General features: G+C 41.3%; 1 protein-coding gene across 1 annotated transcript in view; it reads left to right on the top strand.

Annotated features, from left to right (window-relative positions):
- RASGEF1B (RasGEF domain family member 1B) overlaps nucleotides 1-27,969 on the top strand; it is a 151,559-nt gene that overhangs the window by 7,658 nt on the left and 115,932 nt on the right. The window contains exons 2-3 of the mRNA XM_035324808.1: nucleotides 4,062-4,106; nucleotides 14,603-14,656. Of these exons, the coding sequence (XP_035180699.1) occupies nucleotides 4,062-4,106; nucleotides 14,603-14,656 (99 nt within the window). The remainder of the gene's footprint in view (nucleotides 1-4,061; nucleotides 4,107-14,602; nucleotides 14,657-27,969) is intronic.

Below are 27,969 nucleotides of genomic sequence, written 5' to 3'. Positions count from 1 at the left end.
TCTTACCTGCTTGGTTTTGTGGTCTTTTTCTTCACCTCCTCATCTAAGCTGCTTTTCTGTAATATGTACAGCATACTTGAAATTTCTGAAGACTTGCTTACTGAAATCAGGTAAGAGCTGCTGTTAAACACAGTGTATTTAGTATTAGTGTAGAATATTGATCGGTTCAAGTGCGGTGGGCCTGATGAGCTGAAGGTCATTTGTTCATTTAGGCACTCAAATGTGCAAAGTGCGGAGAGCTCAAGTATTTCGTGGTACTCGAGTGTTTCCTTTAGTCTGATTTACACCTTCGAAACAAGCATATTTGTTTTGAAGGTCATTACAAATTGAATTCATTACAAATGAATTCAAGTCTTCAAGCAAATAATGTTTGGTGGATGTAAGGTGACAACTCCAATTTTAACAGGAATTGCTTTTTTAAATGTGATAATCCCCTCTGAAGTATGCTGGGGGGGGGCAGGAGCATAGGGATATAATTCTAATTTATGAGAGTGACCACTCTTTTGCCATGCCTGAGGAGTATTTGCAGCCTTAGCACCTTAGTTTTTGTGAAAGGCCAGCTGAATTGGGCTATTTCCAAAACAAACATAATGGCTAAACTGAAGATGCAGACATGCTTTGGGAGGAGGTTTGTCGTGTGCTGTGTTAATTGAAGACCGGATGAGTGATGCATGGAGCCAATTGGATGAGGTGATATCAAAATATTTTGTATCTGTAACTCAAAATGAATCATTTTTATAATTATTATTAAAACCTATCAATGCCTCCTACCTAGTACTGTATAGTGTTAGGAACAGGCCTGTGCTGGTTTTGTTAATGAACAATCTCATGCACTGATACCAATTTAGACTTTTGCATTCCAGTCAGAGAAGTTGCTTGTTCAACGCCTGCACCAGTTTCCTCACTGTTTTTCTTGCATGTCATACCTTGTCATTGTGTAATCTTTTCTTAGATGGTCACTGACTATGATTACCAGTTAAAACAAGATGCCATTCAAGCATGTAACTGGAGAAATAAATTTAGAGTACTAGTAGCAAATCCACTGCAACTAGGTACTGCCTTTCCTGTTTTGTTTACAGCCTATGCAAAGGACAAATGATGCTGTTGGGATTCCTAGCTACTGAACATATGGTGTTGTAGGATAAAAGATGGATTGGGGAAACCATTTTGCTGTACCAAATGTTAGAGAATGTGCATCATTTGAACTTTGTTATCTTGAGTAAAATACTTCATTGCTTAGATGACCGTCAGACTTGCTATCAAATTCTGTGCAGGTGTGTGTACCACAACACTCAAAACTCAGAGTGCACAGCAGTAGGTAAAAGTTGGGCTGTCTTTCTGCTTCTCACTTAATTGTAATAAAAATTTGATGGCAGTCCTTTAAAAATGAGGAGCTAGATATATGGCAAGTAGCACTAGGGTGGGAACTTCATTCAGGAACTAATTGAAGGGTCATCAATACGTGTTAAAGAGCTTAATTCTAAGGGACTGAAACATGAAATGATGGAATAAATTCTCTGGGAACTTCATTGGCTCTGTGAACCAGTAGTCATTACTTCTCGCATAGATAAAACATCTGTGCTGCCGTGAAACCCAAAGAACTTGAGGAAACCTCATCCCTAGGAACCAGGTAGTCTTTGATAACACAGCCACAAAATGTGTTGAGTGTGTGGATTGTGGAAGGCTGAAGTTTATTTTAGTCACAGAAGACTTGAGACATCTGCTTTCAGACAGTTTATTTGGTGATACCTTGAACGTTTAGCCACTGGCAAGCTTTATTGGCTAGTTGCATTTTCTTGCTGAAGAAGAAGTGAGATGCACTTGTTTTAAATGTCTTAAGTGTTTTTGAAGCTGATAAGGCAAAATAGTCTGTGGAGATGAGTATTTTGTCGAGGGAGAAATTAATGCAATTAATAAATCTGTGGTCTTAACCTAATAAGATCTGATAGCTTTTTTTATTAAAATGTTGTAGCCTGTCATACAAACTGTATCTAAAGAAGTGTTAGCTTGAGGTAGGTATAACTGGGAAGGTGGTGTAAGTGGTAATCCCAGCAGCTGTAGAGTTAAGATGGGTTGCACTAAGGCTAAAAATCATGCTGTTACTCATTTCTGAATGACTGAAGTTTGAGCATTGTGTTTAAACATGGAACACTTGCCTGGCTGTTTATAAAGGTATTTATAAACTTATAAAATGTCTCTTTGAGTCCACACATAAAAGTGTGAAGAAGCACAGGTAGGAATGGCATAGTTGCAAGTAACATTTGTGCTACTTTTCCTGAATGGTGTGCTTGCTTCTTGTTCCGAGTGGGTGTTTTGAATTGCTTGGAACTCTGCTGGGCTGAGCTCTCCTTGGCTGAGGTGAACCTGGCTACAGAGGTACTGAAGAATGAGCACCACTGGAGTGGTTAGACCTTGACTGCACACAGAGAAAGAAAACCTATTAAGTTCAGGGGGGTCTCCACATTTCAGGACACTGGTTAATAAAACATGCAATTCAATTCATAACAAATGCACACAAAACAAGTGGCAGCAGCATGCTCTTCTTGTTTGTTTGTTTTTGTATTGGACTTTGATAATGTACTTCCAATGCAGTTGGTAGGGAATATCATTATATATGGGACTGGTTTTGTAAGCCTCTTGAATAAGGTTGTCTTACCAAATGTCCATAATGAGTTTGCTCTTAAATTATTGAAGAGTTCATTTGAAATAAACTTTTTTAATGTATCCACTGAATTGCCTAGTATACTTGGGAATAACCATTTATGTATCATGTGAATGTTTGTTTTTCTGTAATTCGGTGTTACTGACATCTGGCAACAGTGTTGTTGACAAGATCCTCTAAAGGCTCTTTCTGCTAGAAGAAAGCTTGATTTTCTTTTGCAGAAGCTGTTGTTGTTGTTGTTCCAAAAGCTGCAGCTGAGTAATGGTTAGGGATTGTGAAGAAGCTCAGAGCTTATTGGTTCTGCTGATTTTACACCAGCTCCATGCGTTCTTTGCTGGTGCTGATAAAAGCTGTGTCTGTAGTTGTTGGGCTACTGCTCAACTGGGCATTCTGAATGGTTACCTGCAGAGTCATGCAGTAAATGTCTGACTTGCCCAGTGCTCTGGGTGGGATCCAGGAGCTTGTGTGAGGACTTGCTTATGTATCTTACTTGGATGGCCTCTTATTTTCATTGTTTTAAGGTTTACCAGAGTGCCATCAAACACCTGTTGAAGCCAATTCTGTACAGACGCTATCACAGTGCATGTTATTAGCTGACTTGCACATCCTGCCTTTGGGTACGCTTAACTAGAGGCTAGGAGAATTTCAGGGCTGTGCAGGGGCAAAGCATTAAGCCTTGGGATTTGGTCTCAGGCTATTTAAATGTTTGGTTAGAAAGGAGACACAGTATAATTAAGTCTTCTGCTTGCTGTTTAAAATTAATTATCCTTTACTGTCTTCCGGATTTGCTTGTGTTGCCTTAGTGGCTTTTTTCCTTTGATCAAATTGTCTCTGAACATGAAGCTCTTTAAGAAGAGTCATGAGTGTTTAGGCAAATTTTTCTTCTGTGATGTGTGTTTGTTACCTGAAAAAAATATTTAATTCCACATATCTGAGCTGTATTTGGAGGGTGGCTTCTCAGCTATACTGCTCCTGATAGAGGGGTAGGGATGAAAGCCACAGCTGACTTGATACAGGCTTGACTTTACACCCTGTTTCCTTGATGCTGTAGTTTCCAAGAAGCAGGGAGCATTGCACACTGCTCCAGTTGTGTCCAGTTGGTAGCAGAGGCTGGGAGCGAGTGTAGTTCTGGTGAGCTCTGCAGCTGCAGACCTGCTCCATGCAGGAGAAGTGCCCAGGGACCTGTTGGCTTGTGTCCTGCTTGGTCTGGCTGCTGGGATTGAGCACTAAGTGCTGCTTGCAGACTGGTATGTGGATGGCGTGTAGGAAAAGGATATGGGAACAGACAGCTCAGATAAGAATTTGGAAAAGCAGCCATGAGTGTCTTAAATGATTTTTCTGTGGTATGTTTTTACCTTTTCTTTTTCTTCCAGCTGAATTTGTTTTCTTTGTTTTCTAGTCCAGACAGTCCTGTGGTGGTGTGAAGCAAAGCACTAAGCAGAAGGTATGCTCAAACTTTTTTTAAACAGTTGATTTGTTTTGTTTCCTCTATAAAGTATTTGAGTGCCATTGTGTGTGTTCTCATGTTGTACTTGGAGAATGTTTGTGTTTTCCGTGGATCCATTTCTGTGCTGTACAAAAATCTGAATATACTGTGGAGAGCTATGTGGGCCAAATGGACTTGTTAAAGATAGGTAGTAGGCTTCCTTTGACTTATTATTTCTTTCAGTCTCAAGAGATTTTGGGGGGTGCAGGGTGGTCGTTGTGTAAATTGTTTGCCTTTTAACCTTGTCCACTGGCATTACAATGTTTGGAAACTTACTGAGCAAAACCCAGTGTCAGAAACGCCCCTTGCTGTATCTTGAATGGCAGATGTACTAAGGTGAGCAGGTGGAGTACTTGGTCTTCCTGCTAGAAGTTTCTATGAAACTGGAATCAATTGGATTTTTGTCTGTTTTGATGCCCCCAATCAGTGGAACTTCATTGTTTTTCAGATGTTTGCAGAGGGACTTGTACTTACTTGAGTTCAAATCTAGGTTTACTGTTTGGTTTTGGTTCAAGACTTTGCAAAAGCTCTTACCTAAGGCTTTGCAAGCTATAAGGAAAGCTGGGGAGCAGGATAACTAAAGCAGAGGGCCCTTTATCTCTGGTCTTTGTTTCCTATTGTGACTAAATCTTGACCAAATGCATTTTGGCCATAGACAGAAAGCTTTAACTGATGTAATCTGAACTTTTTGTTAACTGACCCTAGTATTTCTAGAACGCGTGTCTGTGGATTGCAGAACCAATTTCATTACTGGTTTTAAGTTCTGATGTAGTAAGATAAATTAGTTTTCATATTTAATTGTTTACATTGTTGTGAATCAGACTGGATAGGGGCCTTAATAATTCATTTGTTTTGTATGTATCTTGTAATCCTTTCTGGCCCTGACTTTTTCTGTCAAGTGTTCAAACCTTTGATCTGCTGAAAAACCATGCATATGCAGAGGGGAGACAGTATTTTCAGGATAAGCCCACAAATTAACTGTTAAAGCTAACTCCTGAATCTGCTTTAAGTCACATGCCTCCATTTTCCCGTATTCATATTCAATTTTGGTAGTTCTCCCCAGATGTTGCACTGAACAAGGATGTTGTACCAGTATGCATCTGTGGAAAAAGTTGGGTTTTTGTCTGTTATTGTGTGGTATTGTACCTCTCACTGGTGCAAAAAGAACAAGGCTATTTTAGAGCTGAGTAGTCATGCCTTATGCGAATTAGACAACGGCTCTCTGCCTCCCCTTGCTTGGTGGGGACTCAGGTTATGAAATGAGTCACTTCTGTGCTGCCCATAGCCTTGTGTTTCTGCAAATTTCTTCTGGTAGCTGAGCAGGCTGCTTTGAAACACTTCTGCTGAAGGTGTACAAACCAGAAGTTCAGAACATGCTAGAAAATTGGTAATTCCTGAGTGACCTAATGCTTTCTCTGACTGCCTACTGACCTGGATGCATGTATTAATAAGTTATCATTTGAGCAGTAATGATACTTTGGGTTTAAATCACGCAGTAACAAGCTGATCTAAACTTTTTTTCAAGTGGTTTTCATTTGAAAATCACGTAGTTCACCACCCTAAAACCACTTGGTGTTTGCTGGTGTTGAAAAGACTAGATTTGATTTCATGTTATACAATTTTGTATCTGTTTTGTTAGACCAGTCTTAACCATTTGTTTTACTAAATGGTCTCACTGAGTTTGCAGCTAAATGAGAATGGTAGTGTCAGACCTTGTGTCACTGAAAGAAACGTGCATCTGTGATGCCAAGGCAGTCACAAAACTCCAGAGCCATTAAGGTTACTGGAAGGATTCTCAATGACTTGAGGAGGAATTGAATGAGATCTTTCAAACAGGCCTAGGGCTACATTTTTAGGAGACCTTGTACTGATGGTTATTGTGGATAACTGGCAATTTTGCCTACACTCGCAAATCAGAGTGGGGCTGTATGCAAATGGACCTTTCACACTTGGCCCTTGCAGTTAGTAATTACTGGGTGATACATGTAAATCTGGGAGTTGATAGAGAACTGAACTGTTGTTTTCCCATTTTATGTGCTTTTTTGTTTTCTTTCTACTTCAAGGAAGTTACTATCTTTTGACATGGGTGGATGGGAACTGTTTAAAGTGCAGTATCAAGCAGGAAGGTTGAAGATAGGAAATGAGTGGCAGGTGTAAGCCTGTCCTTAAGCTGCTCAAAAATCACAACTGGAAAGTGCCCCAGTGGCACACATGGAGTTCTTTGCAATTGCCTACAAACAACAATTACTAAAACTGAAAGCTTTGAGAAAGCTTTGAGTGGTCTAATACTGAGCTGAGGTTAAAAAGCTGTCACTTCCCTGGGGCTTTCCCTTCAGGGCGTTAAGGATCATGTGCAGGGGAAGAGACTGCCTGTGGTCGGTGTGCCAAGGACAACAGAACAGCTGGAGTCAGACATGGTTAGTGCTGGCAGTCTGACAGGTAGATATATCAGGGGAGGGAGGAAATTGTAGAATGTGAATTATTACTGACACCTGGTATATTCCTTGTCATCCTGATGAGTTTCTCAAGTTAAATTTCAGGATGCTTTCCCTACTATCACCCTTTGTTTTGTTTCTGTAGTTCCTGAACTGTCTCCTTAAGCTTTCTGCTAATTCTGGGTTTTCCTTGCTCCCTAGCCCACTAACCTCGTTACCTTTGTTCTTTTCAAACACTGCACTTGCTCGTCCCTCTTATGCTTTGCTGCCTCATGCAAATGTAATGAGCTGTGGTAGCAAGCTGTGCTGTTGGAGTGCTCCCACTGCAGACTCCCCAGATGCTTCATTATTTGCTTATAATGCTAGCATGCCTGCAGGGCTTGGTTGAAAAGGCTGTGGGAAAGTAAGCTTGACAAGGCAGAGAAGTTGGTAACCTTTTGCCTTTTTCCATTTGCATTAGTGCAGCATTAGCCATTTTATCAAGCGATGCCAGCTCACCGGTGAGACAGCCAGTTCTGCAGGCACTACCTTACAGTTCTTCTTTGGTCTGCTGTTAATAGCAGTGGGTGGTGTTAGGCCAAGCAGATCTTAACTCCAGGCGGAGGTGTAGGGCAAAAACGTGATGAGACACTTTGTTGTGAGAAAAGGAATGTTCACGTGTGTGTGTGTGCTCATGTCCTGCTTAGGGGAGAAATGTGACCCTGGAATGATATTTTCTCCTGTTGTGAGAAAAGGAACAGCTCCTTGTACCCTGCATGTAGAGGGTGGAGGCCGAGTGTGGGAGAGTGGAGGGGGGCTTGAGATAACTGCGAAGGGTACAGGAAGCAGCTTAGTTAGCCTGAACCAGGAAGAGAAGACAAAGCCTTCAAGAAATAAGCTTCTTGCTGATGAAACTAGTGGCAGAACACAAAGGGTGCATGTTAGCCCCTGGGCTAGCAAGGATGTTCATCTTCATGCCAAGCAGGTACGTGGGCCTGACCAGCGCTGGAGAGGCTCTCACATCGCTGGACGGGTAAGTTCACTGCCAAGCATCGGCGGGCTTACCTGAGGTGCAGCACCAGCACAGCAGTTGCCTCACGTAGCTGTGTGACAGGGCATTAAGCCTTCTAGCTGGAAAACTAAGCTGCCTTCTGACAGACTTGATAGCAGAAGCTAAAATCCTTGTCCTCTTTTATTTGTAATTTTTCTACAGATTAAAGAACACCAGTCAAAACTTGCTGAGATGACTTTGTCACTGCAGCTGCTCTTCCCCATGTGCTTCCACTATCCTTTAAAGATAAAAGGAGCATACAAGTCTGTGTGGGAGATGGCAGGTAGTGCGACCTCTAGGGATCTGCTTTCATTATGCCTATGTAATAACGACTGGCTAAGTGTCTGCAAGCAAGCACATATAGAATTAGTAAAGCTTACTAATTGTTCTAATGGAAACAGTGATGTGTACCAACTCTGGAAGGCCTGCTCTGTTCTCTGGATGAACCACCCCTCAGCGTTTCTTCCCCTTGGGCTGTGCTGTGAGAACTGGGCCTCTGAGAGAGGAACGAGGAAGCTGTCTGCCTCTGTCAGTGGAATTGCATGTGTGGTTGGCTGTCTGGCTGCCATGCCTGAGAAGTAACGTGGTTATCTGTTTTGAAATAACGTGGTTAACATTCTCTGTGGAGCATGATAGCATGCAAGGCTGAAGGATCTTAAGTGCTGCAAATCCCACTGTTAGGAAGTTGTGTTCACCAGCGTGCCTTGGGCTGGCCTCGTGTGCTCGGTGCTGGAACTGCTGCTGTCAGTTGTGTGTGCTTGCTTTACCTAGCTATGGCTGCTGTAGGGGAATCATGAATGTTGTGTAATGAACCCTACAGAGCTATGTTATAATTAGGAATAAATTTTTATGCTAAACTTAAGTGTGCTATGTGGTCTGTCCAGTAAATACACTTGTTTCCTAGCTTGTTTTCTGCACAAAGTTGAACTGATTTTTAGTGTTGTTATTAGCATATTCCAAGTGACTGAACTGACTTTATCCAGGCAAGTTAACAAGTGGGAGTATGGGATCTTTAAAGAAGGGGAAAGCACTGGAGGTGAGCTGCATCTTCAGAAAAACTGTCCCTATACTTTTGGTTCTGGAAAGATTGAAACTTGGAATACTGTACAGGTTTGAACAGGTTACAATGCTTAGGCGAGGTCACTAAACTTGAGTTAGGCTATAAATATCACTTAGCTTTTCACACAGATTTTGTTACAGATCAGCCTCCTTTCCTTGTGAGAGGTTGGCAGGTGTCTGGTGTGTTTCCTGCGCAGTCTAAACATAAGCTCCTGTAGGGAAAGAAGGTACCAGCTATGCTTGAACTTGTAAAAGCCTTTTAGCCTTCAGGGCTGTTCCCTCTACTCCTAGGTAAAAACTATTCCTCTAAATCCTTATCAACACTGCTTGGCCAGAAATAAGGCTTTTTTTTTTTTTTTTTTTTTCCAAGCCTCTTTGCTAGTGTTGATGGAAAGTCCAATTGTTGATGGAAAGCCCAATTCAATTCCGTTGCTTAAAGTTAAGCGTTGCATATACTGTCAATTAAGAGGTGAGACTCCTTTCAGACTGCTTTACACATGTGCTTGGTTCAGACAGGCCTCCTTGAAATACTGCCTACGTGAGCATTTTGGTAGTATTTAAATGGTTTCCCTTAAATATATTTATCTGTCTGTGTCTCCAATTAAGTGAACTGCTTCCTGAAAAGGATAAGTGTTCTGATGAAAGCTGTAATTTTTCTAATGAGCTGGATCTTACTTAATTTGCAAGCTCTAATAAGGTGTTCTTCAGTGAATAGGTTTGCTGCGAGCCACCTTATTTTGCGTCTCCTGGTGAATGCATCAAAAGCAACCACTCTTTATTGCCAGCCTGTTTCCTGAGCATTATCTGAGTGTAGCTTTTGAAGAAACCTGGGGGATCATGCTGGTGCTCCTGGAGCAGCTTATGCTTAGACCCCATGTGTGATGTCTACTGGTGGTGGACGGAGAAGAGTTGTCAGCTACAGCACTAAAGTGTCCCCTGTCCTTAGGCTTTGATGGAGAAGGCCCATGGGGGTTTTGAAACAGAAATGGTGTTTTGTAGCGGGGGGATCTATCCATCAGTGCCCTAGCTGTGGGACAAACTTGTCAGGTTTTCCTCTTTTTTCCAGTGGGCAGTGTAGCTATTGATTTCTTGTCATGCTGTCACAGCAACTCCGGTAGCAAATGAGGGCTGTTTCACCAGCATCAGAGCTTAGCTTTTAAGAACCCATCAGATAGTTACTTGAGGCAATCATTACTATTCTGCTTTGGTTTAAAAGATGTGTAATAGCTGGTGATTATGGTAATGACTCTCCACATCTCTGAACTTGCCCCTTGTGTTCACTTCATCAGCTGCTATTATGCTTTTAATGCAGTCTGTTGGCAATGAGTGTAGGCTGGTAGGCTCCTGAACCTACCGGCCACAGAGGATTAACCGAAGGAGAAGAAAGGATGAGGGTTAAAGGGACAGGTGAAAATCTGCTGGAAAAAAAACTTTGAAGTCAGGTAAACTGAAAAAAGTGATTACACTAGCAGTTATCATTGAGTTGTTCACAGCTGAGATAATTTCCTGTTCATTTTTTGGTCCTTTTTATATTTCAGCAAGGGGTGGGGGGAGGTCCATTATGGTTTAAAGTACTGATGCTATTGGAAGTGAAAATATTCATTCAGTGCTTCTATCTTGATAATTTGTTCTACACAACAGGGTGAAAGCCTCATTAAACTGGTGATAAGGGATAAAGCTCTGCTTTTTTTTTTTTTTTTTTCTTCTGGAATTTTAGCCCTAAAAATTACACTTTGAATTCATGTGCTTTTTTTTTTTTTTTTTTCCAGTGGTTACAGGGTACTTCCTGTTCCTTTCTCCCTATTTATATTTTTCTTAATTGTTAACTCTGGAAACGCAGTACAGAATGGGAACTGATCTGTGAGCTTGTTCTCTAGAGCTTGACGTATGCCTCTGAGTAAAACCTTGCTGTACAGTTAGGCAACCTAACTGGTTGTGACGAGCTATGCGGCCAATGAAGAGATTTTCCTTTCTTCATGTTCTCAGGTGTTAATGTCTTGTTGTGACTTATGAGCAATTTTACCACTTCATACATAGTGTGTAGCTGTTTTCATGCAATTACTATTCTGCACTTGAAACATGTCTTAGGAAAAAATACATTTGTTAACCTTGCCTTGTGAGTCATGTGTTGAAACCTTTTAACCTGGCAGGAACATTCATCTGTTTGTTAACAGGGTAGCTCTAAGCTGTTTGGCTGAATTTCTCGGTAACTGTAGCTGCAGCAGCAGTAATTGTCTTGGGCTTAAAAACCCATTATGTTAGGTTCTGCACAGTGCCAGTTTCTTTTACTGTAGTAAATTGGGAAAAACAGATACAGATAAAGGGTAAAAATGCTGGGAGGTTGAGATGAAATAAAATTGGTTTTTCTACTCATACTGAAATGGGTAGCAGAGATAAGGCTAAGGTGGTTTTTAATCCAAGCAAAATGCTTTAACGAGGGCCTCTGCTTTCTTGATGTGTGATGAAATGTATGAATATCGAATTTGAGTTCTTCCTATGAGCTGAAAACTGAACTCAAGTCTCTGAGAGGATTCTTGGTGACTAAATGATTTAATGGTAATTAACTGCTTTTATTGCTGTAACTAACAGGATAGTGTGGTGCGATTGCTTTTTCTTGTGTATGACTTGGGTCGTAAATACCCTGCATGTGTTCAAGTTACTAGTTAAAACAGGTTCTGAGGCTACCTCACATATTTCAATAGCCCACGCTAAACCTCAGGCAGAGCAGAGGAGCTATTAGTGGGAGAGGGAATGGATAACGTGAGTTCAGAGAAGAAAAACTCACTACAAAGACTTCTGTATAATTAGCACTGTTGCCAAATGTAATCTAACTGGTGCAATAAAAATGAAAATGTAGTGTGGAAGAACTTGAACGTGACTTTGTGTGTGCAATGAGGACAGGTGGCTACACAAAAGGGGCTGATTCTGAAAGTGCCAAGACCTGCAGCTCCTGTCACCTTTAGATGTTTTCCCTGGCAGATGACAGCCTAACATCTGAATGTCTTTGAGCCCTTTGAGAGGTTCTTAACTGAGTATGCTCAAACACTGAAGATGGCTTTCTGGTGGGTAGAATTGGGTTGGTTTTGAAGTGGCAGCTGAAGGGCATTATAGGATGCTTACATCAATCCACTGAAACATTTTGCTTGAGTTAATCATAAATTTATTTTCCAAATCTCGAGAGTAGCACACCTGTGATTTCTCATGACCTGAGCCACCTGCCTGCTTTCCTTAAGAAATTAGTGTGGATGTGGGAATGTTATAACTGGGGAAACCATAGGCTCTTGGGATTCTGTGACTTCAGGCATCTTTGTGGTACTCTTGTTGCTCATACCTGTGTGTGAGGGCTGATTGTGCTATGACCTGCTAGAGAATCCTTTCCTGACATGAATGGCTGGAATCGGGGAGGGGCTGATTCTTAACTGGTAGGCTAGTTTCTTAAATAAAACCCAGTCCTGGTGGTGATGAGGTTTTGTCTAGTCCTAGAAGCTTTCTGGCTGATGGTTGACTAACAGCAGCAGGGAAGCAGTCCTGCAGTTTTGGAAGGTAAGGAGTCTTTCTCTTCAGGCAGGAAGAAAATAAGAGGTTAAGTCCAAGGCTGAGGAAATTCAGGTTAAGAGAAGGTGTGGCTGTGCTGGAAAGATGTCACTGACTGTCCTTTGGGACAGTGTGTATTGTGGAGAGTGAGGTGGCATTTAGGATGCAAAAATGTATTTCAACTGCATGGCCATGCTTGACCCTGTAGTTACTTGTGTAGTGCTAGATGTTGTTTTTACAAAAGTAAGCCCAGTTGTCTAATATATTGCAGTTACTCTGAAGGGTAGAAGTTCTGTTTTTTAGGATGAGAAACAATGGAAAAGAAGGCTTGTTGAACTACTTCACCTTTTAAACTTGTATTAACAAGTAAAAGATTTAAAAGGTCACTGATATGTTCAGTATATGTAATAGAACTTCCGTATGGAATTCCCTCCCCTTTGACTTGTCTTGCTAAGAGTACTTACTCTTGCTCAGAGTATTTTCACAGGAAACCTTCAGGGCTTCCTCTGAGGCTGGATACAGTCCGTAGGGCTCTAACCCTGTCACTTAGCAGACAGAAGCATATATCTTTCTGCTCCTGTGCGTTTTAGTAGAAGAAACCCCAGTAATATATGAAACCTAAAGTTTGTTTTTCTTAACCAAAAAACTTGTTCTAAGTTTTGGAACCTACTTTTATAAATGTTTGTTATTTTTCTGTTGGCTTCTTAATGTTTATCTGAAAATGTTTTGGATCACGTGTGTGAATTTCAGTTAGACAGAGTCTGAGTTGTCTAGCTTCAGGTGCTTTGTAACAGAACATCTCTGCTGCATGGTGTATGCTGGGTCACATGGGGGATTCAGCTTCACTGGCAGAAAATCTCTCAAGGCACCAGTTCCCGCCAACGTGGGTGAAACTACTGTGAACAAGCACTGAGGATTGTTACCTTCCATGCTTGACTAATATGCTGAGCAGCCTTCGGACATACAGTAGGCTGAAAATGTGTAGTGCTCATTTCTCCAGCCTTTTTGAGGAAATGCTTGCCTAGAGTTGAAATGCTGAACATGTTTAAGAAAAAAAATGTATCAACTCATTCCAGTTTGAGAGCCTAATTTTGCCTTGAACTCCTAAGTTTTTAGGTCATCTCACTGGCAAATATTATGCCTTTAGTGGGTGAGCTATTAGATACACTTTGCATTAAATGAGGATAAGTAATTTTCTTTGCCCTGTTTTGCATTTTATCCCAACAGCTTTTCCCTTAATTGTGCTGCAAACCTTCATTATCTAAATAGGATGCAGATGATGGTCATTAGTCTGGAGGGTTGATCCTGCTGGCACAGTTAGCAGTTTCTTCACTGGGACACAGGAAAACATAAATTATCAGCTACATACGAGTTAGTATTTTAGATTATTTCTGTGTATTTTATTGATGGGTTGGTGTTGGTACCATTTTTTTCTGGAAATAAAACTGATTAGAGACTCAAGTAGGTCTTGTTGAAGGAAAAGAACTAATGTATTTCTAGCAGGTCAGTGCTCATTCTTGATGTAATGTTCCATTTACAAGATGAGGATGTTACTTGAAAGCATTGCTGTGCACAAGCCCAAGTTGGTGGGCACCAGGTTACGGCTGTAGTTAATACTTAGGAATATTGTGCATCATGTGCTTAGATGCCCAAGTGCTTCTTGCTGTGCTGTGCAGAAGTGATTCATAGTGACAAGGAGATAAAATGAGATCCTGATACGTGAACATGAATTTCTTGTCAAAAGTATCGATGGTTTGTTGAAAGTTAATGGCCCTTCTGCAAGTGGATGGAGGATGGCGCATAAAGCACGGGTGTTTTTCTGATTGACCCCTCACTTAGGAGTGGCTTTTTGAGCCTGACACCCTTCCAGGAATGCCTTGTCTGTTACAGTAGGAGGGAAAACTTACCAGAACAGCTGAAACTGACCATTGCAGAGAGCTGTGCCAGGGTCAACATTTATATTTAATTTGTAAAAGTTTTGCTGGACTGTACTTAAAGTGCTTAGTGCTTTTGTGCATAGATACTGTGATTACTGTGATTAGGGTTCCATTGGGTCTTCCTACTTGTGGTTGATTCCTTCCGGAACTTTGAGTATGCTCTTTTACAGAACTTCAAGGCCAGAATATTGTATCATGTAAAATAACTGTATACATTACAGCACATGTTGCACAACTTAACACTAGAGAAACTTTATTTCATGTCACCTAGGCGGAGGGCTAGAAGAACCTAAGGGTAGTATGCATGTCTTGATACCAAGGCAAACTGTTTTACTGTACAGTAGTGATTTGTTTCAATGTTTAGAGCCCTTTTGTTAAAAGACAGGTGTTTTGTTCATCCTCCAGAAAATACGACAGTAGTTGTCCAGACTAACGGATCTTATGTCTTCTATTTTTCAGACTGTGCTTTTCAGGACGTTGGCCAAGGAGAAGCCCTTAACTGCCCACGAACAGGTAAGCTAACCTTCCGTTGTGCACCTCTTTTTAATATATTAAGAAAACGGTGGCAACTACATGCCTGGGTGCTCCTAAGACCAAGCAGCCCCTGCAAGTAAGTAGTGTAATGCGGCAGGGAGCTTGATAACCTGTGACCGAAACAGAGATGAACACCCTTTGATTTTGCCTTCAGTTTCTGGGGTAAAGTTTTTGGCATGTTGCTCCCTGTTCTGACTTTGAGCACAGGTGATTATGGGAAATGTTGCTGCCAAGCTGTTCAGATAGCTTAATGTTACTTTTACTTGAACTTTTAATACCCATCAGGAGGGATGGAAAGTTAAAAGGGGTAGAAGGAACCATTATGGATTAGGGATTTGGAATAGAATTCATCTGAGGAAAAAATGTATTTTGAATCACCCTAGCCATTGTGAACCTGTATACAGCTTCAGTTAAAAAAAAAAAAAAAAAAAAAAAAAAAGGTTGCTGTGCTGTGGCTTAGCACACTATGGAAACAATCCTGTATTGCTTCTGGGTCTTTTTTTTTTTTTTTTCAATCTTAAATGGGCTAGCTTGATCTTTGACTTGATGTAAGGCTTAACTGAATGTAATGCCAATTGCAGGGAAAACTCCTTGGATTTGTATTTCTGAAAGACTTCAGGTTGAATCTTTTAAATGTATGTAGAGGTTAATTATGGGGGGGTGGGGGGGGGAGGAAAGGAGTTCCAGCAGTGTGTTCTTTTATGTGATGTAGACATGATTGATGTCACAGGAAGCTTCCGTGCCATTGGTCTACATACTTAAATATCTGGGGGAGAGCTTCTCCGTATAAGGATTGTTCTCGGCTATCATCTTGGTTGAGTCACTAACTGTGGTTTCGGAGGATTTTTTTTCTTTGCAAGAAAAGGATCTAAATGCATTCCTTTTTCATAAATACATCAAATAGTAGACCTGGTAGTTAACTACTAATATAGATAACTTTTCTATGCTACAGAGTCTGTCTTCTACAGCCTGTTGTGCAGACTGGCAACCACAGGCAGGTTTTAAAGTGCCTCTGTCAGCTCGAGGCTGTTGCTGGTTTTGTCTCTGCTTTCAAGTACCTTTGTAGAACATGGCTTTGGTAGTTCTTGCACATGTAACAGAGTTCATATTGCTTTTTTAAATGTTTATATTTTATGCATCAGGCTTACTCTTCTGAACATCTTCCTAATTAGTGACTTCTAGAAATTGTAGTTTCTGGATTACTTGGATTTGTGTGGGTTGATTTTTCATGTTTTTTTCTTCTAGTTGCACTTGCCTTTTTTTCAACCAAAGCAATGAGAACTGCCTTTATTTTCTACAGGAAGCCATCAATTTAATTCTGCGTTACCTAGGGCTTTTATTTCATATTGCAATATTGAAGAAATCATTGAGTTGTCAACAGTGCAGCGTGTTCCAGTGGTACTGGGAAACATGATGTTGATCACAGGAAGACCAGAGTGGAGTTAAAAATGTGTTGTCTTTGGGAAAAATGCCAGGTAGAGTTTGGTTTGAGAGAAAAGCAGAAGCTTCTGTAGGTTGGCTGCCTTAAAAGTGTGTGAAAGAACTTGGAACGGCTAATGTTATGGTTCAAGACTAATGTCCAATAGCCTAATGACTGGGTGCAGATCACTAGATCTTCCTTCACAATGTGTGTTCTATCTCAGCATGTGGAAGTAAAGGGCTTAGGCTTATTCAGAATAGAAAGCAAGTCCTGCCCAGTGCAGTGTGGTTTGGGATCATGTTAACAATTTGCTTATTAACAGGTAAGTGACACTGCTGAGAAGGCCACAGTCTCTCCAAAAAGGTCCCAGTATTACCTGTACCACGTCGTTGTTCGTGTCTGAACATGATTCTCTACTGAAAGACAAGATGTTTGACAAAAATTATTTAGCCAAGGTATGTTTGATGACAGAGAAGCAATCAAAGGCAGACATTGAAATAGTCTGTTTGATCAGAGTGAAGTGGAGAAGCAGAGGTCGAAAAGGATGTAATGGGAAAGGAATGAGAAAAGTAACCCAAATGTAGGTGTGAATTTTTCTCCGAAGGAAAATGGAACTTCACAGAAACACTGTATTATGAAGTTCTTTGTTAGTACAGAGGGGCCTAATAAATGTTCTGAGGACATACACTATCAGGGCAAGTAGATCAACTGGGTGCAGAAACAAGACTCGTCCCTGGTATCAAGCAATTTATTTGCCCCTTCTCCCCTCACAGGAAAAAGATCCTTAAAAAGGACACAAGTCACCAAGTGTTTTTTTCAGAGGCTTGAAAGCAAGTTTGAGTTGAGAGGTAAACCTGTGTGCATCTTGAGCCTGAAGAAGCCCAGGGCATCACTCAGTGAGTAGACACTCTTCAGATTACCCTTAGCAGTAGCAGCTGGCAGTTTTCCAGGCTTTGTTTCCAGCCACACCTCTATCCCAAGAAGCAGCTGTGGAGTGAAAAACACAGGAAAATAGGTGAGCTAGTATAAAGTCACTTATTTTATGAAGGGACATACACATTCATGCATCTTAGTCAGGTACTTGCTAAATAAAACTTGGTAATGCATTCCAAATATACTATTAGCAATCTTTTCACAATCCTTCATCCCTTCAAGAAATTTCTTCTTGTGCTCAGATACCTGGGGAAACTGGCTGCCTGTGGCCTGCACAGGTATATTCTTCTTTGGGTAAAGAACTGGCTGGAGGGCCATGCCCAGCAGGTAGTGGTTAACAGAGTTAAGTTCATCTGGCATCCCGTTACAAGTGCTGTCCCCCAGGGGTTGGTACTGGGGCCTATCTTGTTTAGTATCTTTATTGATGACCTAGATGAGGGGATTGAGTGTACCCTCAGTAAGTTTGCAGAAGACACCAAGTTGGGTGAAATTCTTGTAGGTCCTTTTCAACCTTGTGTTTCTATGAGAGCGGTGGGGGTGAGATCAATAGATGACTTTCAAGCTGAGGATTCCTGTTGGTGATTGGGAAACACAAGTAAGTTTGAGAATGAAGACAGGAACAACCGGACATGGGATAAGTGAGAATAGTTATGATGCTGCATTTTTGTACTCAAAATAGTAAGTAAAAGTTCACATCTTTACATTGTGTCAACATGTTTGCTAAAACATAACCCCATGGAAGGGGCAAAGGAGAAGGAGACAGACAAAACCCATGTGTTCATCTCCCTGTTGACAGATAAAGTATATAGCTGCAACAACAGCATGCTGGGGATGCTAGCCAGAATGCACTGATTTGTGTGGACTGCTGAGATACTGAAGTGCTTTGCCTCCTCTGACAAGCACTTCTTGTGTTCCTTATACCAGTATTTAATGTCATGATTGCTTATGTGTTGATGAACCTTGCAGAATAGGAGTTCATCTTAGTGCTGTGTGGTTTGGCAAACAGAACCCCAGAGGATTATCCGCTGACTGTGATGAATTGCACCGTAATGAGGATCATAATATCCAGCAGCTGAGCCTTCTGCTGGGGGAAGCACAGCATGGGGTCTGAATGCTGCAGTTCTTAGTCAGCCCCCATTGACCTGAGTTTCCAAAGTCAGCAGGAGTGAAGATGCTTTCTGTCCCTGTTTTATCCCTGTATATTTTTTAAGAAAAAGCACTTGGACCACATTATAAAGCTCAGCTGTCAGTAACTGGTCCTGTCATGGTTATAAGTCATATGTATCTTCCCTTTTTTCTGCATTTATTTCCTGGGGAGCAAGAAGGATGGACAGGATATCAACTGTTTCCAGAAACCTGTTACCACTGTTCCTCTTCTTACTCTAGCTACTTAGGACTTGTGATCTTCAGTTTCAGTAACACTAGTAAAGCTAACTTCTGCTACTGAGATGACCAGTGAAATTTGGCGTCATAATTTGTCTACGGATAATATTTCCTTTTTTTTTTTTTTTTTTTTTTTTTTAATCGGAGGAGCCAGGAAATATCATCCCTGTCCTATCCCATGGCCTTGAAGCTGGTGTGTTTTCCTAGTATGTAATATATTTTGGGACTTCGTATAGTTTGTTTTTCTGTGGATGTTTGTGATAATATAAAACAGCTTAATAAAAAGGACCTTCTTTGACTTGAGTAACAAATGCAAAAATTGTCAGGCATTAGTGTTAAGACATTAATGTGAGAATTACATGTTTCTGAGGATTGTCAGCCTTGGGTGGTAAATCTCTTAGCATTTATAGTGATAGCGGTCCTGTAGGATAGAGCCATTTATAAGTCTGAGCTGTCCTTTTGGTCTTTTTGTAGATTCTAGAAGACATTTTTGAGTTTATTGCAATTCATGTGTTGTAGGATTTCCTTAAGAAAAATGGGCAATATACTTTAAAGGAAATGATCAGTGCTAGAGCAAAATCATGCTGCAAGAGATGTTTGTAAGTCTATGGCAGGAGTGTTATACAATGTGTTAAGCCCTTGGCTCATTCTGTTTAGTAAGCCCTGGTACATGCTGCAGAGGCTTGTTTTCTGCCATCAGGCTGTAATTAGCGTTTAATTCAGCCTTGCATGTTTTGGAAATATGCAAAGGGAAACCTTTTGTTTCCTGTTCTCCTGGCTTCAGTTCTTTAGTAGTTGCCCTTTGTCAATGTTGTTTCGCTGAGACAGCTTAAAATTTCTTTTGGAACTGAGATTCTTGTTTTGATCTTAACCATCTATGCTCTGCATTTAGGCCTTTCTCTAGCATTTAAAATGGAAACTTAGGCCCTGCGCGCCTGTCCTGTATGAGCCCACCAAGGGGAAGGCTCGGTTTTCAGGTGCATTTTGAGGGAGGCAATCATGGCATGTTATGGCTGAGATGTGAATCTTCTTGCAGAGGAGGGGGGGCTATCAGCACAGCTAGGACTCCTACTTGAATGCTCAAAATTTTAAGTCTGAAACTTGAAAGAAACTGGTGCAAATGTTCAGTCTTGTTCTCTGTTTCTTCTGAGCCTGAGCTTACATCTTTATGGATTGTTCTAGGTAGAGACATGAGGAAAAGCCCTGATTGCTTTCCAGATGCTTTTACTTTGATTTCTCAAAATGCTTTATTATGAGTCTGCTGTTGGTATAGCATGTTCCAAGGGTTGAGACTCATTCCACTTCCCGCAAAGCACACAAACTACTGCAAAAGGATTGAGCTGAGAAACTGAGAATCTCTGCACAAGGGAGAGTCAGAGGGATGGATTTCCTGGGAGAAGGAATTTTTACCTAGGTAAACACAGGGACACCTAGCTGCTCACACTTCCTTACATCTAAGACAGCTTGTATGCCTTCAGTGCAGCTCAGTTGCTTCTGTTTACTGTTCAGAAGAGCTTTGGAAACTGCCTTAACAACGTTTTCTACCTAGCAGAGCATGTGAGGGGCTTGTACAAGCTAGATGATGAAGCATTGTCTTTCAGTCAAAGAAAGCACAACAATTAGAAATGAAGCTGCTGCAGTGGTGTGATGTATGTTGATCGACTGATCTAATGTAGTACCAACACTTTGTCGGGCAAGTTGCCACTGCTTCTTTCCTTCTCAAAACTTTGCAAAATAAAGGAAATCCACTTCTGTTGGCTTCAGTTCCTGTGTTGGATTTAAATTATCTATAAGCTGAAGGTGATGCCTCAGCTGTGCCATTTAAATCTGTGAGAAAAGTTCTGTTCAACTCTAAAAGCACGGAACCAGAATGTGGATACATTTGAAACCGATATCATGGAGACATAGTCAAAGAATGTTGGATTAATGCTTAACCAGCCAAATGCTGCTGCCGGTTGTAAAGTGATGTCCTAGTCTGCTTCAAAATGGCTGTAAAATCAGGTACTGCGAAGTGTTTTTCTGTGGCATTTCAGAACCAAACAGGGCACAAACCAGATAATGAGCCTTGCTCCTGGAGCCCTCTCATATAATTGTTTACACAGACCTGCAAATGAGATGGTATTAAAAAGATAGAGCTTATATTAGACAGAATAAATCTTTGACTACAGCAAAAAGAGCCCAATCAGGATGAAACTTAAGACCAGCTAAAATTTATTGTTTTGAATAATAGCTTTTAAACAACTTTGAAGGATCCCTCTAGCAATAAACACGTGTTTTGCTCCAGTGCTATTTCCCAAACTGTGGAAAGTAATGTTTTTGTATCCCCTCACACTTAAAACGCAATTAAAAAAAAATAAAACAACAACAACAAAAAAACACTAAGATGAAACTGGAAAGATAACATGAGGAGTAGTTACAGTTGCCACGTTGTCTCTAATGAGCAAAAGGGTTATATAGTGACTGTAGTTTTCTGGAGCAGCCTGGAATTCAGCTGCTACTTCAAAAAGCTTGAAGATGGGAGGTTTGCCAGTGTGTTTGACTTGTGATGCCCCCATGTAAAAGTTAGTATTGCAGTGCTCTGCTGGGGACCACAGACAAAGCAGTAAGGACAAATCCTAATGTGATTAAAATGCAGTGAGAATAGTGCTTAGGGAGGCATGCAAAGTGTGGGCCAGCCTGGTACTACTGTTGTGTGGGATGTTAAAGCTTGAAGCTGGGCCCCTTCCTCAGGATTGTTTTGAAGATTGTCACGTGGATGAGTGGTGGAAAGCCTTAGACCAGGCAGGGGAAGTACTGACTGAAGACTTGGATAGAGCAGTAGTTCACAAAGTTTTTTTTTTTGAGGAGGAGCTCGGTTGGGATTTCCTAATCCTGTTGGAATTCCCAGGCCTTCATATTTATCATATCAGAATACTTGTTGGACAGTAACCTGACATCTCAGTACTGTTGACATAGCTTGGTGTGGTTTTGTACTCTGGATTGTCTAAACTTCATTTTCATCCTTAGCAATTTCTTTCCAAAGGGCTCTAATAATACAGCCTGCAGTAGTGTTGGGTGTCTACTTTCCTTGAGGTGTTGTCAAGTTTTTCTTCCAGTTCCCCCTTTAATCTGGTACCCTTTGTGGAAGAGCCTAGGGCTGTTTTTTTCTGCCTTTTTTATTATTACTATTGGTGCTTGGGCAAGAATTTTCCTAGCTTTACTTTACTAGCTTTCCTGCTGTATGGTGTTATTTAAGCTTTACAGAGACAAATTGTCTTACTAAGTAAATGCCATTTGCCTTGGAACAGTTTGCCACAGAGCAAAGGTCTCCCTGAAGGTCTCCCATTGTGCAAGTCAAACATGGTTATTACAGTGGTGTTTGTTATTGTAGGACTCTTAAGATTCAGAACGTTACTTTTAAATGGAAGGGTGCTGGGTGTGCACCCTAACTGAGCAAAACTGTCCCTCTAACTTGGAGGGCTGATGAGAAATTGCTTAGCTATTTTTTTGTAATACTGATCAAATTGTGTAGTTTGCCATTGTACTATATTTCTTCTTCCTTAATTAAGCTTCCGGTGTATAAAAATATGCCATTTGTTGTGTCATAATTATTTTTTAGAATGGGACTGTCTCCTTCTCATCTATGTCTTGTGTTTGGTCATAAGGGATGCTTGACTTGTATGTTACTTTTGGATGCTCACAGCAGAATGACCAGCTGCAAGAAATGATTTTGTGTATTCTGATGATGGAGGTGGTTTTTATGATCTTTCCTGATGAGTGGTAGTAAATCTTTTGTGTTTTTAGAGACCACAAACCCTCACTGGCCATAAAAGCTAGAAATGTATTTTAGATCGACTTGCAGTTTGAAGTTCTCTATTAACCTTTTGGTCTTTGCCCTGTTGCAGTGGTACCTAATAATCAGGTTCCAACTCGTGAGGTGAATTTACCTCACTGGGGGCTAAGAAAGTGTGTTGATGTAGCTATACTGTGGATTTTAAAGTATTTGATTATTTTTTTCCTGCTAAAAGGGATCCTCTAATGGGAATGTCAGTCTATAGTTAATGATGCATTGTTACTTGTATTTTGCTCATAGCTATCAAGGGTGCCAGACTTTGCTGCAGAGGCAGAGTTTAACACATGAAGAGCAGCATCTCTCCAATTTCTTACTCTGTAGAAATTGGGCATAATTTCATGCTTCATTGTCTGAAGAAAAAAAAAAAAAAGTTGTCTTATGTTTTGGAAACACTGCAGAAATTGAGATACCTTGTTGTTTTGTGGCTAAGGCTCAAAAAAAGGCAGCAGTTTTAATCCTTAGGTGAATCCCTGGAGCCTGGTCCCAGTGTGGGACATCTCTTCCAAATCCTGCGTTTACATCCCACAGGTATGAATATTTTGTTAAACGTGTTATCTTCTGCTGCTTTCCAAACATCCATGCTTTCTTCCCTCTTGTGACATGAAAATGCCTGCAGTGCTCCCTGTTCCCCTGCTTGTGGCATCAGCTTTCCTTGTTCAGCTGCCATTCAGCCCCTCCTGCTACCAAAGTGCAGTGGGCTTGAGGCAGGCTCCTGGCTGCTTGTTCTTGGTCTTGTTTTGTGCTTCTTGTCCATAGCTGACCCACAGATGAGAAGTACACAGGCAATGGGCAGAGATGAATGATGTGTTGGCACGCTGCCTTTTTCACTGCTCTGCGCTGGCGTTTTGACCCAGAATTGCCGTGTGCTGGTCACCTTGGTCTGAGGTAGGTCTGAAAGCTCAGCTCCGGCTGCAGAGCTGGCCACCAGAAGCAGCGGGCGCACCTGCTGTGGCTGCTAACTTGGGACTTGGCAGCAGTGCTGAGCACTTGTGACATGTACGGGATTGTATATAATTAATGCTGGTGTCTTTGTGAATACTTGCTTACTGAGACCTGGCTTAAGATCACAAAGCTTACTCTGTGCAGCATGCCAGAGAGACAGCAGATGGTCATGTTTTGTGCCCTTGTAATCTGCTGTGTGTTTGGACCAGTGACCTAGAAGGGCTGGGCTCTGTGATGCTTTGCCTGCTCTCTGTGGTCTGCCATTCTACCCACAGTTGTGCCCCTTTTGTGGGCAAGGTGTCATTGTGAATGTTAATTTGAAGAGATTACACTGACCTCACAGTGAATGGTATCTGATACAAGGTTAGCAGCCTGATACCAGGGGGTTTAGGCTGCTATGGAAGTAGCAGGCTTTGGAGGCATCCCATCTCTGCGTCTGCACAGCTCTGGCCATCCTGATTACAGTGTAGTTCACACTATAGACACCTTCTTTCAAGAGACCCTGATTAATATTGTAAGCATGCTGGGAACCTCTCCAGACTAAAATTACTTGACAGAAGCTGTCATCACAGGCTTGCTCAATCCTTTCTTCCTCCTGATTTCTCTAACTCTCCCCGGCACCTTAAAGCCGGGCTGGCAGGCTTTGGGGAGACTGGTCAGTGGCAGGTTCTCCTTGCACTGTAGCCTGCTGCTGCTGGCATGAAAAGTAGCTGGAGACAGCGGTCGCTGGTAGCACTGCAAGGTTTTGTTAAGGCTTGGGCTGGTTCACTTGTACTGCGTCAGCCCTTGGCTACCCATCAGCGTTATCCATTGGTATATTGGAGGAGAAAAAGGGGGAATGAAGCAAAGACAAATATTGCATCTGCTTTTGTGATAATGTAATGGATCCATTGGAGTGCACAGGAATTCAAACAAATTTCCTGATCCAGTGAAGTCTCTGGCAGATTTTTCCTATCTCCAATGAATTATCGTGCAAATTCTATATGATCATTATGTGTTTAAATACATCCATTTAACACTGAAGTAGAGCAGGAAAATAATAAAATGGCTTTACTGGAATTGTACAGATAGCTCCAAGCCCCAGGCAGCTAGTGACAAAAAGAGAGGTAAATTGGCCATGTGTTGTAGGGATGGATAGTAAACATTGCTGGGTGTCATCTCTGACCACATGGAGGTTTAATTCTGTTTGCTGCAGTCACGCAGATAGTCTGGGGAATTACTGCATTATTCTTCAGGTGGCGTTGCCCCTTTGCTGGGTGCTCCAAGCCAGCTTGTGAGAACAGATGGGAGTCCCGGCCCAGGAACAGGAGTTCACTTAGCAATGTGATCAAGCTGTGCACTTGAGCAGCTACCTGAAACAAGTAGGTTTGCAGTTCTGCATGGCTGTAGAGCAGATTTCTGTCTTTTTGCACCAAATCCTTTGAATGATTGGGTGGTAGAGTTGAAAAGTGGAGGAGGCACAGCACCTTAGGTGGTGGGATGGGGGAAGGATCCCACATTATCTTAGCTTTCCAAGTGAGATGCTCAAGCAGTGTAAGTAAGTAGATAACAGTCTACCTCATAATTTGGCCTTGTGGGATGTTTTTTTAAATTCACAACTCATGCTGAATAGTTAGCGCAATGATGACTGTACAAAGCATCCTCCCATGAAAGACAAATGAGTTAAATAACAAGCCGGTTTCTGGTAGGAGTATCCAGATGGTGCTGTTGTACAAAAAGTTATTGGCAGGTTTTCTCAGTGTAGGATTGCTGCTTGCTATGAAGAGCAGCTTGTACTGTTAGGAGTTTGGTGCTACAGGAGCTACTGGTGCAAGTTGTGGTAAATGGGAATTTCTGACTCTCTGCAGTTGAGTCAGTCCCCAGGCAAGGAACTAGACTCGTGTCAGGCCTGAAACACAAAGATAAGGGAAAAATGCATGCTGTTGGCTGTCTTTTCTGACTCAGAGGTATAGAGCTAGATAGTGTGGTCAAATAATGTTCTTGTTGTTTCCATTAAGATTATTATAAGAGGAAAAAGTAAGGATTCTCTTCATAGAAATCCCCATTCCTTTGCATTATGGGTATAAGAGGCAGGTGGGTGTTCTGAAGTAGCTAGGAATCTGAGACAGAGGTGGTGGCTTCCAGTGGCGAGAGAATGAAAGTACGTTTTGCTTCTGATTTGCCCTTAAACTAATAAGGCTGCTGCTTTTAGTCAGTAAAATGCCATTAATATTCCCTGACATTTTTTTTCAAAAATCCAAATACATTTCTAAATTAGTTGCAGGTGGAAATGGAATTGCATGGTGTCATTTCTGCATGATAAAGGGCTGCCATTGGATCCTGAGTTTTTTTACACCCTAGGAAGGCATTCAGTGACTGGCAGACTAGTGAAAGTAATGACAGCTTTATAATGAGGGGGCTAAAAGCTGAATGACAGAAACAGGGAAGAGAACTTGAGTGTCGTTAAGTTCATCAGTTCTAATTTCAATTCTCTAGGTTTTTGTTAACCTGTGTACTTAGCTCTAGTGACCACTGGGGGGTAATGCCTTTGATTAAATGTATGTGGCACTCAGTATCCTTGTGCGGTATATTAACAAAAAGAGATGAGATGACACTTGTCATTTCTGTTAAGTTATTAAAAGGAAGTGAACACAGCTTAGAATGCATTTGAGATTTCTTCAGTTCTTCCAGGTAAATAAGGGTCAAGTCCTAATTTGTGGGGGAAAAAAGTATCAAATTTTTTGTGGCTCTTCTTAAAGCAAATACAGTTTAATTTTGCAAGGAGAATGAAATACTAGCAGGACAGGCAACATATATCTCAAGTCCCAATGACTTATTTGAAGAATGCTTTTGTTTTGGCCAGTTTACTTGGCTATTAATTAAGTGCTAATGATGCTGATAGCTGATGGACAGTTAACCTGTTGTATTAACTTAGTAAGTAAAATGCTACCTTCTCCACCCATAAAAACCACTAGGCTCCCAGTTAACCATGCACTTGCAGGTATTTGGTGAGGAGAAAAATGTTGCAGAGCATGAGAATAACTTTTTTGCTTGGTCTGAGTGAAACCTGTCTGCTTTGGAAAATCAGCTGTTGGGTTCTGTTTAGGAAGCTGGTCTAGGACTGGAAGTTCTGGATCCGTTTTTTTCAGTTCCTGGGTGCTCTGGTTAAAAGGGTTCATCTGGTCTGATTATACTTGGATCCTGTCTGTGGCTTTTCTTTCAGAAATGCTGTTTGATTTAATAAATGTATGAACAAAAATTTCTGTACTGGGATTTGCCATTATACCTGGACTGTTAGGGAATTTTGTCTTCATCCTTCAGCTTCTTGTTCCATACTAGCAGGACCCACAAGGTGGCAATGTACCACAATGGGATTGTTAAGACAAGGACAGCAGACTTGTTCTGCTTAAACCTGGCAGAAATGCAGGTAACTTGAATTTTGTTTACGGGAGGGAATTGACAGGCTGGAGAGAAAACTTCCAGGCTAATGACTGGAGCTTTTGAGGGCCTTCTCGTTGGGGCTGCTTGGGCCAGAGGTGCTCTGTGCAGTTACCTACATGGCAATCTACATCTTGGCTTCCTGCTGCTGGGAGATGTTCTGGAATTTATGTCCCCATCTGATAGTTCCCTTTGTTTCCTTCCATCTCTGTTGTTTTTTTTTGTTGTTGTTTTTTTTTTTAAAAAAAAAAAAAATAAATTTGTTCACAATGGGTTCCTGCTATTCCTGTTCATTTAGTCTGCTTTGTATAGATCCTGTTAGTCTTGTTTGATTATGCTTGATGTAAGAGTACAGAATTTACACCTTTCAGGTAATTACTATAGCCCCTACTGTGGCGATGTTTAGTTTATAATGAAGAAAAGTAACATTTGTTTCCTAAGGTCAGGTCAGTCACATTTCCTGCAGCTGAGATGAAACTGATGTGGTTTGTCTTAAATAATGAATTCTCACTGTGCCACTACATGGCAAGTGAGTTATGATGTGCACGTAATGATTCCTTTAATTAAAGTACAGCATCCTGGTAACTTCAGCAATGTAATGTCTGTCTTGGTTGACACAGAGCCCTTCATTAGCCTTTTCGTGTGCACTGTAAGGTTTGTCTTAGTGGAACTCTTCGATTCCATAAACTCTGTTGAGAAACATATATACATCTTATTTCCCTTCTACATTTAAATAAGGTCCCTGGAAATAACATGACTATGGAGGGAGAGAACCTGGCTTGCTAAGTACCTGGAGAGTAACTGCCTAAATACTCTTCAGCTTTAGAGCTTTTTGTCACAAGTTGCACAATGTAAATATGCTTGATAAGATCCTTTAATTAGTGTTACGTGCTCTCACTAACTGATCTTCTATTAAATGGTTAAATTCTGAAACTGTATTCCAGTAAGCACTTGTATCTTCAGACACTGTGGCTTACAGTAAAGGATGGGACTGTATATTCTGTTCTTCCTGTAATGCAAAAACCATTAGGGGATGAAGGTCCCTCCCAAAAGCTGCTATTTTAGCTGCTAGTGCCAGACCTTTTGTATGACAAGAGGTCACACACAAGCATTGGCACCTGTGAACATCTAGGTGCTTTGTAGCTCACGTATGCTGCTTAACAGTCTTAGAGAATCAATCTTTTCTCCAGGCCTCATCAGCTACTTTGCTTTTTCAGCTGTCTTAAGGTCTATGGGAAGTAGTAAGAAGTCGTTCTGAAGTTGTGGTCTGGTAGAGTACTTTGAGCAGATCAAACAGCACATGTCTGCAGTCAGCCTGGGCTGACTTGAAACTGCTACAGCTATTTCAGCTGGTTTCTGCTTGCA

Source organism: Oxyura jamaicensis, chromosome 4 (assembly GCF_011077185.1).
Source record: "Oxyura jamaicensis isolate SHBP4307 breed ruddy duck chromosome 4, BPBGC_Ojam_1.0, whole genome shotgun sequence".
Taxonomy (NCBI): Eukaryota; Metazoa; Chordata; class Aves; order Anseriformes; family Anatidae; genus Oxyura; species Oxyura jamaicensis.
The sequence above is the reverse complement of the archived record's forward strand: the minus strand, read 5'-3'. Positions and strand labels throughout refer to the sequence as shown.